Genomic DNA, 15,758 nt, shown 5'->3' on the forward strand with positions numbered 1-15,758 from the left:
TTTGACGTCAAATACCTTTACATCAATCATTTTCGATAGTACAAAAAAAATCCACATATTAATCACTAATACAGCCCTTTACAGAAAGAAACCCGAACATACCCACATTTAGCTACGCTTCGTGACACTCCGTCGATGCAAAGCTCGGCGATCTATTTCGAGACGTAGACCACGTGATCGCGCACCCGATTCCCTTGTGCAAGCATTTTTACAGGGGCCGTCTCTATCAAAAAGTTACAACATGGAAGAGTGGCTAATTTGTTTGTATAAATTTGGATGTCATTACGTCATTAAACCAAAACAATTACACATTATTGATTCCATTTTGAATTTGAAGGATACATTTGGGTGTTATCGACAGGATACGGCAAAAGTATTGCTACGTACTGCCTCCTCTTATGAGACGACCCCTGTGCTTAGGCGGAATCGCCCCAGTCTCGAAATAGATCGCCGAGCTTTGCAATTGTTGCGACGGGAGTGTAACGAAGCGTTGAATGAATGTGGGTGCTGTCGGGTTTCAGCCTAGTATGTGTTTAGTGATTATATGTGGATTTTGTTTGTATCATTACTCGAAAATGATTGATGTAAAGTATTTGACGTCAAACATAGGATTGTTGTGGTATTAGAGCGGGACTCGTTGCCTACCGTTTGGTAGTCAGGAATTGCCAAAAAAAGACATAGGTTGGTCTCTGACTGTAATGAGAGCGTGTTTATGTCCAAATGTCCGTCTAGCTCTCTTACAGTCAGAGTACTCGGGCTACTTTATATCGTGTTCTTGTTGGTTTGTTTTTTGTTTGTTGTTTATGTATAACTGCCCTACCTAGACAGAGCCGTCCCTAGAATAGTTCCAATTAAAGTTAGAATTGACAAATGCCCCTTTGTATCGTTTTTTATGTATAACTGCTCTACCTAGACAGAGCCATCACTAGTATAGTGCCCTTTAAAATTATAATTTTCAAGTGTTCCTTTGTATCGTTTTTATGTATAACTGTCATACCTAGATCGAGCCGTCCGTAGAACAATGCCTTTTAAAGTTTTAGCTTACAAGTGCCCTTTTTCTTCTTCTTTTTTTTTTTTTCTTTTTTTTTTGGTTTTTGATTTTTTTGTAGACTATATCTGACCTACCTAGGCAGATCCGTCCCTATAATACTGCTCTTTAAAAAAAAGTTATCAAAGTCAAATTACAATGAAATATATGATAGTCATACTTATATACGAAGCAAAGTTGATTCTATGGGTTTTTCCCGGGTTCACCTCCACGTTATCCCGCCCCTGGTCAACGCTTGTTGTCTACCAGGATGAACAGTGATACCTACTGCTTTGATGCAAATCTAAGTAGCCATGATCTTCAGTGTTGCAAGAGTGCAACACGAGTATACACCATGGAATACTCGATCGTCAGCAGCTACTTCCAAGAAATAAGCCTTAGCCAGAATATGTAACAACTCCTGACTGCCAGCAACAGGTTCACCTAGGGGGGGGGGGGGGGGGGGGGGGGGGGGGGGGGGGGGGGGGGGGGGACTAGTTTACCCGATCAAGCAGGATATGCAGTAAATCAAGGGGTTTTAATGAAGTGACTCCAGTTATAAACAGTTCAGGACATGTAGTCCACCAAGTGTTTAGAATGTCAAAGTTACATGATGCAATCTGATGAGAAAGTACAATGCCATTAAATAAGACCTTTTCTTGTTCATCTCATTCATGGGCGTACATAGGGGGGTTCGATGGGTTCGACCGAACCCCCCCCCCCCCCCCCGAAATCGCTTTTTTTTTAAATTTAATATATCTGACATTGATATCTGACATTATTATATTTACTCAACATAGAAATATATGCCCAATATCTCTGCAATCTATTTTGGAACCCCCCTTTTTAAAATCCTATGTATTGGAACCCCCCTTTTAAAATCCTATGTACGCCGATGTCATTATATTTTTAGCAACATATAGAATAACTCTTTCTGTCACTTACAGAACATGAATTTAATACTGTGAAGTATGTTCCAGGGGGATGTATGAATTAAGCTGCTAGAAGGTCTCGTATGCTGCCAGATTTCACCAGTTTGAACCTACAAATCCAAATTTACTCCCTCCTGCACTCACCTCCGTTCAAACCTCCAGGCATACTTTTTATGAAATATATTTTTCACATTTTTTTTCTAAACTGTTTTTGTTTATGTGGTTTAACGTCTAATTAATTTATTATACTGTTTTGTGTTTTAAACAGAGAGTGGGCCTAGCTATGCATGCTATAGTGGTACTTTCTGAGTCTAATGTTTTTTCTACATATCACAGCGTCAGCTAGTAACGAACGAGTCAAAGGAAAGTTTTCTAAATGGGCCCATATTTGGACACACCAGTAGCGGATCCACCGGATCCCTCCCACTTTTTGAAAACCGACCATAACCTTTAAGGGAAAACGTGTTTATATTAACTTTTTTGTGTAAAAGGAGGGATCAGTCATCACATTTGGACCCCGCCCCCCCCCCCTTTAGAAATCCTGCATCCGCGCCTGCACACGGACGTTTATATCGATTATTATGGAGAATCTTCCTAACTCACTCTTACAGGTTATATGTGTTGTATTTCTTTCAACTTGAAGATTAAGTTAAATATATTTTTTAAAGGTTTACAAGACTATGCTTTTATTCAAGGATTTACGGTATATTCAAATACTAGTTAGGCCTACAAGTACAACGTCAAACATGGAAACTTTTCTTTTCTTTTTTAACACGTTTGATGGTTTCAAGCGTGCAACTAACCATTCAATGATTCATACCACGAGTAATTTTATAAGGTAACTCACTTGTACCACTGTGACGGAACATGCTCTTAATTTTAAGCCCAGATGGACCTTGTTACGTAATACCTCTGCGCGACGGTCGTCGAGCTGTACTTTCCAATACACACCCGGACCAGCTGCGCAGGCCATGTGGCCAGTAGTTACGTAATACCTCCGCTAGTTCGGTACGATCGGGGTATATTTGGCGAACTAGGCGACAGTAAGTCTAGGCTTGTAAGAATAAAATACCGCTTGGTTACTGTGGAAATATACACATCATAAGATTCGGTTCCGCGTGCTGTCTCCGGACCAGTCTGGGATTTTATAATAAATAGCTAGGGTTTTAGAGATATCGGGGAGAAACATAGGAAGGCCTCAAGGGATCGCTCTCCGTCCGGACTGGTAATTATATATTTTCTGTTTTGTGTATAACCTTGATGTGATTGATGTGACTTTAAATATTTTAATACTGTATTATCCCAATATTATTTAGACGGTGCTGCCGGTCATCTGACACAGTAAACTGTAGGTCACTGTCTAAATAAGTATTAAAGCTTAGCCAGTAACACACAAAACAAAACTACGACATGTCATCCTAGAGGACCTAGGTAAACTGTAGGTCATTGTCTTTATTGTGATAAGTACCAGTATTAATTCTGTGTTACAAGGTTACTGAATGAGTAGTTAAGGGTTAATTAAAAATTAACCAGTTAGGAATAGAGTTGTAATTCCTTTATTAATTAAGTTCCCCTGGCAGCGTTTCTCAATTATCACACGTTACTGAATGAGTAGTAAGGGTTAATTAAAAATTAACCAGTTAGGAATAGAGTTGTAATTCCTTTATTAATTAAGTTCCCCTGGAAGCGTTTCTCAATTATCACACGTGTGGGTGTTGTGTCACGGTGAAGTGATTAGCATATTGTGTAAACTAGACACCTAGAGATTAACTAATTAAGTGATCAGTTCTGGGTTGTTATTATTTGTTGTTGTTAATTAACTACTGCGGCAGTACATTTGTCAGCGTAGGTTAATACAGATTCCAAAGTGTATTGTGTTTTTGTTGTGTTTTCTAGTGAACTAAACGTGCTATATTACATATACTTTATATAGATCGTATCTCTGATCATACCTAGACGAGCCACATTAGGGTATAACCGCCCGTTGCAGAGAGATCTAATAGATATACAGTTAGGAGAGATATTTTGATAATCGTGTTTCATTCAGTTACGGGTATTATAGGATCCCCGTGACAACCACGTACGCGACGATCCTAAATGACGTTGCATGGTGCGGTAAGGAGTTTTGGCTCAGACTTGTTTTTAAAACGGTCCTCGAAGCATCATGCTTCCTCCTAGCCTGAGTACTCTGACTGTAAGAGCTAGACGGACATTTGGACATAAATACGCAGAGCTATTTCCGTCTAGCTCTCATACAGTCAGAGTACTCGGGATAGCTTCCTCCCAAATACTCGTATATTTGAGTAGAGTGATACAACGCTGCTTTGTTAGGGTTTATTCAAATATTAAGTAACGCTGGAGGAGGTGGGTGGATGTAGGTTCAAATATGTAGCGTTGCAGGGGGTGGGTGGGTGTATTTAACAGCGTTACGTAACACACTTTACAAAATGTTTAATTACTAAAATCTCTTTTTAGTATTTTGTTTTGTGTTTTTCATAACGCTCTGTCGCGGCGACAATGTTTAACGTAGGTAGTTATATCTATAGTCCGTCCCATCATACTATGAAAATGATTTTTGTAAATAAGTTCAGCTTGGTTTGACATAAGACGAAAAGTATGTGTTTTGTAAATAATATAAAAATACTATTTGTGTGTGCAATTTACAAATCAATTGGCTCAGAAATAAATAAGTTGTAGTAAATTCCATAGCATGAAAATGCGGTCTCTGTGGGACGGACTATATATAGGCGTACGGTATATATACACATGTATATACAAACCGAGTTGAAATGCGCATCTGCGCTTTCCAAAATGGCAAAACAGTATGTTAAAATTATATTACACCCATCTCATGACTTGTTTGTGAATGTGTGTGTGTGTGTGGGGGGGGGGGGGGGGGGGGGCTCCAAGCATTACGTAATGTTTTGTATGGTCTAGCGTTACAGCTAGCTTTGGTGGGAGGGGGTTGTCTAATTTTGACAAAAATAGTTACGTAATATTTGAAAGGCCCCTTAATTATCGGCTATAGGACAAACATTTGGTAAAATTGTATTGTAGTCTTCAGAGGAAATCCGCTACATTTTATTTTCTCAATTAGCAGCAAGATATCTTTTATATACGCATTTCCCAACATACAGGAAAGCACTGCAAAACCAAGCAAACCTGTTTCGCTAGCAACAGGGGAGCTAACTGAGATGATGACGTCATATTGCAGCGTTCCGCTTTCGAACAGAACGGTATGTGAAGCGTTCCCGTTGCATTTTGTGTGTGTGTTTCGTGGGTTGGGGTAAGTTTAATTAATCAAATTAAACTAGTACAAATACTATGTCTGGGACAGGCTACTCTGTGTCATGTCCATATCCATTTTAAGTTTTAGGCTGCATTGCTCATCCTAAAAAAATAATTTTTAAATGTGTAAGGTCGACACTGACAGTCACTTTTCGAACCCTTGTTTTGGCTTCGTGCAAAATAAACACCAAGGCATAGGCGTCGGAAACGGTAGGGGTGGCAGGAGGGCACTGGCCCCCAACTCCAGGGCCGTAGTTAGCGGGGGTGGAGGTGGGGGTGGCAAGAAAACAAAAATCCGGAAAGCATTATAGAAACTTAAGGAAAATTCTCTTCTCAACCGTTTAAGGAGTTTTAGACCATTGACTACTCAGTCTCAGACCCCCCCCCCCCCCCACCCCCCAACAAAAAAATCCTAGCTACGGCCTTGAGTTACTCTGAAACTGGGGGCCGCAATATGAACTCGCATTTAATAATATATTATCACTAGTATGAGGTTTATAAGGCTTAAATTGCATATGTATTTGTTGATGCAGATGTTTGTTCATGTAATTAACGTACCGGGTATATTTGTTATTGTTACTGCAGATAATTGTTTATTATGTTGTTATTTTTGCTCAGCCCATATGCGGGTGTTATGCAAATAAATTATTATTATTATTAAGTGCCCCCCCCCCCCCCCCACCCCCCCCCCCCCCCCCCCCCCACATAAACCCAGGCACTGTTCACCCCCAGTTGCTGCCATCTTCCGACGCCTATGCAAGGTCAATTTGGCGACGTGACGGAAGAACTATTATAAAGGCTAAAAAATTTCGTCCCTATAGGCCTACCTGATACTTTTCATCAGGTTTCCAATGGTAATGTACAGAGGAGTCCTATAGATCTAGTGTACAGAAATTCCACCGCATTCCTGTTTGGCCTTGACATCTACAAATCACAGGTACCCATAAACAGAATCCCATAATACAAATACTATAGTTACATATATTATATAACATAGGTATAACCTGTTTGGCCTTGACATCTACAAATCACAGGTACCCATAAACAGAATCCCCTAATACAAATACTATAGTTACATATATTATATAACATAGGTATAACCTGTTTGGCCTTGACATCTACAAATCACAGGCACCCATAAATAGTAAAAAGTAAAGTTTCTTTTATTTAACGACGCTGCTAGAGCACATTGATTTTTTATCTTATCATCGGTTATTGGACATCAAACATATGGTCATTCTGGCACTGTTTTTAGAGGAAACCCGCTGTCGCCACATAGGCTACTTGTCACGGGGATCCTACAATACCCGTAACTGAATGAAACACGATTGTCCAAATATCTCTCCTAACTGTATATCTATTAGATCTCTCTGTAACGGGCGGTTATACCCGCTGGCTCGTCTAGGTATGATCAGAGATAAGATCTTATATAAAGTATATATTATTATAGCACGTTTAGTTCACTAGAAAACACAACAAAAACACAATACACTTTGGAATCTGTATTAACCTACGCTGACAAATGTACTGCCGCAGTCGTTAATTAACAACAAATAATAACAACCCAGAACTGATCACTTAATTAGTTAATCTCCAGGTGTCTTAGTTTACACAATATGCTAATCACTTCACCGTGACACAACACCCACACGTGTGATAATTGAGAAACGCTGCCAGGGGAACTTAATTAATAAAGGAATTACAACTCTATTCCTAATTGGTTAATTTTTAATTAACCCTAACTACTCATTCAATAACCTTGTAATACAGACTTAATACTGGTACCTATCACAATAAAGACAATAACCTACAGTTTACCTAGGTCCTCTAGGATGACTGGATAAGCTTTATATATATATATATATATATATATATATATATATATATATATATATATATATATATATCAGAACGGTGAGCCTACAGTATACTGCGTCAGATGACCGGCAGCACCGTCTAATAATATTGGTATAATACAGTATTAAAATATTTAAAGTCACGTCAATCACAACAAGGTTATACAACAGAGCAGAAATGATATTTCTCCCCGATATCTCTAAAACCCTAGCTATTTATTCAAAACTCTCAGAGACAGCGAATATCGCCTGGGGGCGCAACGCGGTACCTCACCTATCATCTGATATTTCCACCTCTCCCAGAGTCGGTATATTTTCTTAGATCGCCAGACTGGCTGTCGCCATTCCGCGAGCAATCCCCTGACCATAAACAGCACTACCGGAGTTATTACGTAACTACTGGCCACATGGCCTCCACAACTCCGCTGGGTGTGTATTAGACGCTCGACGACCGTCGCGCAAAGGTATCACGTAACAAGTTGCCCATCTGGGCTTAAATGCAATTTGAAACTGCACACGGCCCTCTAAAACAATTAATATCGCCACAGGCGAAAACAAAATTAAGAGCATGTTCCGTCACACTACTCTTTTTACGATAGGCAGCAAGGGATCTTTTATTTGCGCTTCCCACAGGCAGGATAGCACAAACCATGGCCTTTGTTCAACCAGTTATGGATCACTGGTCGGTGCAAGTGGTTTACACCTACCCATTGAGCCTTGCGGAGCACTCACTCAGGGTTTGGAGTCGGTATCTCGATTAAAAATCCCATGCCTCGACTGGGATCCGAACCCAGTACCTACCAGCCTGTAGACCGATGGCCTGCCACGACGCCACCGAGGCCGGTTCCCATAAATAGAATCCCCATATACAAATACTATAGTTACATATATTATATAACGTAGGTATAACCTGTATGGCCTTGACATCTACAAATCACAGGTACCCATAAACAGAATCCCCTAATACAAATACTATAGTTACATAATATTATAGTACATAACGTAGGTATAACATATCCGGTGTCATTGTTTGGGGATACCTGTGCTACAAATCTCGCACCTGGACGATAGAAACGGATTCTGATGTAGATGAACTGCAGGGCACACCTAAACTCGTCTGTGAATAGGCTATCATTCTATGATTATTTATTTTTTTAATTATTATTTTTTTTAAATAATTTCAGTTTGGTTTGAAGTAAGGCGAAAAAGAAAAGTATTTTGAAAATAACACAAATATACTATTTTTAAGTTAATTTACAAATCGATTTGCTGAGAAATAAATAAGTTGTAGTAAATTTCACATCATGAAAAAAGACGTTCTCTGTGGGACGGACTATAGTACCCTCCGCTATTCATCAAGTGTTTAGCGTGTGTGATGTCTTCCGGTATTCAGCAAGTGTTAAGCGTGTGTCATATCTATACCAGTCTTTGTGTGCTGTCCGAAAGCTGCGAGAAGACGTGGTCTAACTGCTTGCGACATCAAATGTTGGCTCGTAGACTATCCCGGCTTGTCTGGTCAGAGACCTGTGTACCTGTTGCAACTTCAACTTGGTTCCTAAGACTGACAGTGCGTTGACATAGATACGGTATTCACAACGTGGTGCTGATTTCTTTGAGATAATATTCATATCGTTAAACAGCTCGTAAGATAAATGGTATCAAACGGCCATTCACAGGGCGACCAACCTAATGGAAATATTTTCCCGAAATGTTCTTGTATTTTCATTTTTAAGCGTGCGAACGTCCCTTTCAAAGCAATAGTTTAAAGCACGCGAAAACGCCATTTTCAAAAATATTAAAAATAATTTAAACAGCGCCATATTTGACATATTTAAAAAAATAACAACAACCAAAGAGATACATAACAATAAAAAAAAATGTATTTATAATTATTGGAATGTTATGTATTCAATAATAAAAGTATAAATCAATACACATAAGTGGCAGAATTTTTCTACTTCCTTTTTAAGCATAGCCTTACTTTATGGCTTGTCTAGTAAAACATGCTAAATATATTCATCAGTGTAAATAAATAAAGAAAGAAATGTTTTATTTAACGACGCACTCAACACATTTTATTTACGTCAGACATATGGTTAAGGACCACACAGATTTTGAGAGGAAACCCGCTGTCGCCACTACATGGGCTACTCTTTCCGATTAGCAGCAAGGGATCTTTTATTTGCGCTTCCCACAGGCAGGATAGCACAAACCATGGCCTTTGTTCAACCAGTTATGGATCACTGGTCGGTGCAAGTGGTTTACACCTACCCATTGAGCCTTGCGGAGCACTCACTCAGGGTTTGGAGTCGGTATCTCGATTAAAAATCCCATGCCTCGACTGGGATCCGAACCCAGTACCTACCAGCCTGTAGACCGATGGCCTGCCACGACGCCACCGAGGCCGGTTCCCATAAATAGAATCCCCATATACAAATACTATAGTTACATATATTATATAACATAGGTATAACCTGTTTGGCCTTGACATCTACAAATCACAGGTACCCATAAACAGAATCCCCTAATACAAATACTATAGTTACATAATATTATAGTACATAACGTAGGTATAACATATCCGGTGTCATTGTTTGGGGATACCTGTGCTACAAATCTCGCACCTGGACGATAGAAACGGATTCTGATGTAGATGAACTGCAGGGCACACCTAAACTCGTCTGTGAATAGGCTATCATTCTATGATTATTTATTTTTTTAATTATTATTTTTTTAAAATAATTTCAGTTTGGTTTGAAGTAAGACGAAAAAGAAAAGTATTTTGAAAATAACACAAATATACTATTTTTAAGTTAATTTACAAATCGATTTGCTGAGAAATAAATAAGTTGTAGTAAATTTCACATCATGAAAAAAGACGTTCTCTGTGGGACGGACTATAGTACCCTCCGCTATTCATCAAGTGTTTAGCGTGTGTGATGTCTTCCGGTATTCAGCAAGTGTTAAGCGTGTGTCATATCTATACCAGTCTTTGTGTGCTGTCCGAAAGCTGCGAGAAGACGTGGTCTAACTGCTTGCGACATCAAATGTTGGCTCGTAGACTATCCCGGCTTGTCTGGTCAGAGACCTGTGTACCTGTTGCAACTTCAACTTGGTTCCTAAGACTGACAGTGCGTTGACATAGATACGGTATTCACAACGTGGTGCTGATTTCTTTGAGATAATATTCATATCGTTAAACAGCTCGTAAGATAAATGGTATCAAACGGCCATTCACAGGGCGACCAACCTAATGGAAATATTTTCAATGTTCTTGTATTTTCATTTTTAAGCGTGCGAACGTCCCTTTCAAAGCAATAGTTTAAAGCACGCGAAAACGCCATTTTCAAAAATATTAAAAATAATTTAAACAGCGCCATATTTGACATATTAAAAAAAATAACAACAACCAAAGAGATACATAACAATAAAAAAAAATGTATTTATAATTATTGGAATGTTATGTATTCAATAATAAAAGTATAAATCAATACACATAAGTGGCAGAATTTTTCTACTTCCTTTTTAAGCATAGCCTTACTTTATGGCTTGTCTAGTAAAACATGCTAAATATATTCATCAGTGTAAATAAATAAAGAAAGAAATGTTTTATTTAACGACGCACTCAACACATTTTATTTACGTCAGACATATGGTTAAGGACCACACAGATTTTGAGAGGAAACCCGCTGTCGCCACTACATGGGCTACTCTTTCCGATTAGCAGCAAGGGATCTTTTATTTGCGCTTCCCACAGGCAGGATAGCACAAACCATGGCCTTTGTTGAACCAGTTATGGATCACTGGTCAGTGCAAGTGGTTTATACCTACCCATTGAGCCTTACGGAGCACTCACTCAGGGTTTGGAGTCGGTATCTGGATTAAAAATCCCATGCCTCGACTGGGATCCAGTGTAAATAAAGTGTAAATAAAGTTACTATACCTAGTACAGTACCTAGTACAGCAATTAACAGCATTATCGCGCGCGGGCGCGCGTACACACACACACACACACACACACACACAGACCAAACATCAAAAATCATCACCAAAAACCCACTCTAAAAGCCCCACTTTATTAGCAAATAGTGTAGTACAGTTTCACTCTTATCTACAGATTAGTAATAAAGTGACAAACTTGGGACCAATGTTATTTTTATGTAGGTACACTGGCACTATTTCATCAGTGGGGTCGAAATAAGTTGTGTTTAAATGAATCTGGGACAAAACGTCTGGTACCCACATTAAGACTGGCTATCGTCCTGCATTACGCTTACTTTACTATTAGAGTATCACTTTTCGCGGCAAAATCTAACAATGGTTTGTAAAAATTTACATTTTTATAGTTTAACATACATGAATAAAACAAGATCGGTAGGTATATTAATTAATTAATTAATTAATATTAATGTCATGAATGTGTCACAGATTACTGGTAGCCAAATAGTATTAAATTTTAGTGAAATGTTGCACGTGAAAGCATACGAAAAGAACTTAAAGGGACATTCCTGACTTTACTGCATTGTAAGATGTTTCCGACTAATAAAATAGTTCTACGATTAAACTTACATATTACATCTATTTTCTTGTTTAGAATATCAGTGTCTGTATATTCAAATAATTTCGTACGTACGAAAAAATATATTTTAGGAACTAAAATGAAATTTAACCTAGTACAAATATTAGAACGATCAGAAACGCGTTTAATATACAGCCACTAATATTGTATGCATAAAAATATAGTTTATATATAATTATAATCGTTAAAAAGTCTCTGTTAGTCGATAACATCTTTAAAATTGCAGCAAACTCAGGAATGTCCCTTTAAGAAGAGAACTGTGGATCCGTTTCTTTTGTGTTCGTACGATCGCAAGTGTTCCGTTATATGTTCAGATTTTTACACACCGTGGCGAAGTTGCATGCATCGCCATTGAAATGTTTTATTTAACGACGCATTTAACACATTTTATTTACGGTTATATGGGCTACTCTTTTCGATTAGCAGCTAGGGATCTTTTACATGTACCATCCCACAGACAGGATAGTACATACCACGGCCTTTGATATACCAGTCGTGGCACTGGTTGGAACGAGAAATAGCCCAATGGGGCATCGCCATAGAACCGATGTTTGTCTTGTAGTAATTACTATATGATATTTGAAATATCTTTAAAATGAATACATAAACTACATAACAAGCAGACCTGTCAACCTTTAGTCAAGAGAAAGCAGGAGGTGTGTGTTGAAAAAGCAGGAGATTTTGTTAAAAAAAAAAAAAAAAAGCAGGAGATTTTTTAAATTAACACAATTTAACCCAAAATCGCAAGATTTAAAAAATATATATATTACAATAAGTTATATGAACACTCTGCATAACAAGTAAGACAAATTTCATACATGGCTTCAGTTTACTCGATTGTCAAAAAACATTTCATTGGTCGGCTGTTGACAAACGTCTATTGGCTGTATTTGTCGATAATACCAAGTTCAGGTTGCAATGGAGAATGCAGAATGATAAACTTTGTTTAATAAACTCGGGATTTAAAAATATAGAAAATTTTAAATATACTCAGAACTGGTTGCGTCCAAAAAAAATAATGATAGCGAATTTGGAAAAAATTCCGGATATTTGGCATTAATTCCGGAATTCCGGATATGGGTTAAAAATTCCGGATTTTTCGGGAAATTCCGGAAAGTTGGTCGCCCTGCATTCACATTTTCCTCTATTTATCCCATGGCCAAAAATGTAACAAATATCCATATTCAAAGCAAGAAAATGTAAATAAATTATAATTTTAATAATTTTTAAAAGGTTATATTTGCCGGATGTACGTTTACTAACCCAGATTAGTCCCTTTACGTAACAACGATACCTATATATCACCAACTTCGTTTAGATGACCAAAAACTAAGGCTTAAAGGGACATTCCTAAGTTTGCTACGATGTGTAAGCTGTTATCGACTAACAGAGACTTTTTAGTGATCGTAATTACATATCGAATATATTTTTCTGCATAAAATATTAGTGTTTCTGATCGTTCTAATATTTGTACTAGGTTAAATTTCATTTTACTTCCTAAAATATAGTTTTTCGTACGTACGAACGAAATTATTTGAAGACAAAATCCAGTTTGGACTTCTTATAAATATTAAGACGATCACAAACACACTGAATATATAGACACTGATATTCTAAACAAGACAATATATTTAATATATGAGTTTAATCGTAGAAATACATGGGCGTACATAGGATTTTGAAAAAGGGGGTTCCAAAATAGATTGCAGAGATATTGGGCATATATTTCTATGTTGAGTAAATATAATAATGTCAGATATCAATGTCAGATATATTAAATTATAAAAAAAGCGATTTCGGGGGGGGGGGGGGGGGGGTCGGTCGAACCCATCGAACACCCACCCCCCCCCCTCCCCCATGTACGCCCATGAAATATTTTATTAGTCGGAAACACGCGGAACAAGAGTAAGCAATCACACCACAATTAACTGTACCGTTGTTTTTATGCATACAAGCAAGTGATTATACAAATCAGATTTGAAGAGAAACTGGTTAGCACCTCAAGCGAGCACTCAACCGACTGAGCTAAATTCCCCGCCCCTTCGCACCCCCCCCCCCTAATAACGATAAAGTATCAAACTATTAGGGTTTTATGAACGCGGACAGGTGTGTATTTCAGGTCCGTAGCGGGGGGTGGGGGTGGGGGCAGGGGGGCCCGCCCCCCCTAATAATTTTGGCTTTTTTTTTCCTTTTTTTTTTTTTGATAACCTTTACATCTCGACTGAATGTAAAAGTTGTAGCAAGACTAACGAATCGAGATTAATGGCGAGTTACAGTAACGGGCAATAAATAACCTTTGAATCATGCCCCCGGACCCCACCCCCCAGATACCTCGCGCCTATGGCTCTCGTTCAACTGCCCCCCCCCCCCAATAATGTACACCATGCTACAGGCCTGTATTTTGTGGTAACCTGTACAATGTGTGGTAACCAGATACTATGCTTAGTTTCGATGCCTGTAGTCGTGTCTGGTGGATTCCATGTTCATTTCTACATGCATCCAAATGCCGGTCGTGTTAATTTAGAATCCATTTCTAAGATGTACTTTTGTTCTTTGCAGATAATAATCACAATGATCATGAAGTGGACTTCTGCTATTGTCACGCTGATTGTTGCCTTCGTCGTTTCCGTTAACTCTGTCCACGGTAATGTCAAACTATTGAATACCGTAAATCCTCTTCGATTAACAGAAAACCATTCCTGGTTCAGGTCACTTAGTTTGGAAATGTGTTGATCGTAAATTATGTTTAATACGGCTTCCGGTATATGCGATAATTCAACAGGTCTGCCAAATATGTGAGTGATATCTTCAAGTCTGTTTGGATAAGCTAGGCGTCGCAGAACAAAACAAATACCTTCGATGCCTGTAGCACCAGTTAAAGTTTAAAATTTGTTTTGTTTAACGACACCATTAGAGCACATTGATTTATTAACCATCGGCTATTGGCTGTCAAAAATTTGGTAATTTTGACATATAGTCTTAGAGAGGAAACGCTCTACAATTTTCTGTTGATAGCAAGGGATCTTTTATATGCACCATCACACAGACAGGATAGCAGATACCACGGCCTTTGATATACCAGTCGTGGCGATCCCAGACCGATCGCGCATCAAGCGAGCGCTTTACCACTGGGCTACGTTCCGCCCCCTGTAGCCAAGAGCCATTACCGACCTCGGTGGTTATGCCATCGGACATAAGGCTGGTAGGTACTGGGTTCACAGCCGTGTGTCGGCTCCCATCCAGAGCTAGTTTTAACAACTCAGTGGGTAGGGGTAAGACAACTACACCCTCTTCTCTCTCTCTCTCTCACTAACAAGTAACAACTAACCCACTGTCTTGGACAGATAGCTGAGATGTGCCCAGGACAGCGTGCTTGAACATTAATTGGATATAAGCAAGAAAATAATTTGAAATGAGCCCTTTGCACACGCCATTTTGTTTCGTATATTCAGCGCTGATCCCAGTCGCTCTACACCGATTCTTACTAACTAGAGAGACCATTTGGTACCAGAAAGTGACAAAAATAAAACGTCATAGTGCGTTGGGCGAGACGTAGCCCAGTGGTAAAGCGCTCGCTTGATGGATGGTCGATTTGGGATCGATCCCTGTCAGTGGGCCCATTGGGCTATTTCTCTTTCCAGCCAGTGCTCCACGACTGGTACATCAAAGGCCGTGTCGTGTGCTATCCTGTTCATGGGGTGGTGCATATAAAACAGCGGGTGTCCTCTCTCAATATTTGTGTGGCCCTTATCCATATGTCCGACGCCAACCTCACCGTGGTGCAGGGATGAAACATTCTCCTTGAGAATGGCTAATAAAGTACAACTCCCCTTTTGGGGCACCTTGTTTGCCGTGAGGTGCGACACGTGAAGATGGATGATGGGATCCTGGTGACTGAGTTGGGGCATACCTGCGGGTTTGACTTCTGACAATACATCACTTTGGCCCGGAGTTCAAATAGACGGGCGGTCAGGTAGGCCCGACCTGATCAATCGGCTGGTCACGCCTAGCTCCAGAGCAAACAATCTTTGTTGTTTACATTAGTCAAGAGCAAACATTGTTTTATACACCATATG

General features: G+C 39.1%; 1 protein-coding gene across 2 annotated transcripts in view; it reads left to right on the top strand.

The window, feature by feature from the left end:
* The first annotated feature begins 5,141 nt into the window (after nucleotides 1–5,141).
* LOC121374603 overlaps nucleotides 5,142–15,758 on the top strand; it is a 33,894-nt gene continuing 23,277 nt past the window's right edge. The window contains exons 1-2 of one of the 2 annotated variants that reach the window (XM_041501710.1): nucleotides 5,142–5,195; nucleotides 14,242–14,326. In XM_041501710.1, coding sequence (XP_041357644.1) covers nucleotides 5,154–5,195; nucleotides 14,242–14,326 — 127 coding nt within the window. In that variant the 5' untranslated portion in view covers nucleotides 5,142–5,153. Of the gene's footprint in view, nucleotides 5,246–14,241; nucleotides 14,327–15,758 lie in introns of both variants that reach the window. The other variant, XM_041501718.1, reaches the window with a different exon arrangement.

Source organism: Gigantopelta aegis, chromosome 1 (genome assembly GCF_016097555.1).
Source record: "Gigantopelta aegis isolate Gae_Host chromosome 1, Gae_host_genome, whole genome shotgun sequence".
In the NCBI taxonomy this organism is placed as follows: Eukaryota; Metazoa; Mollusca; class Gastropoda; order Neomphalida; family Peltospiridae; genus Gigantopelta; species Gigantopelta aegis.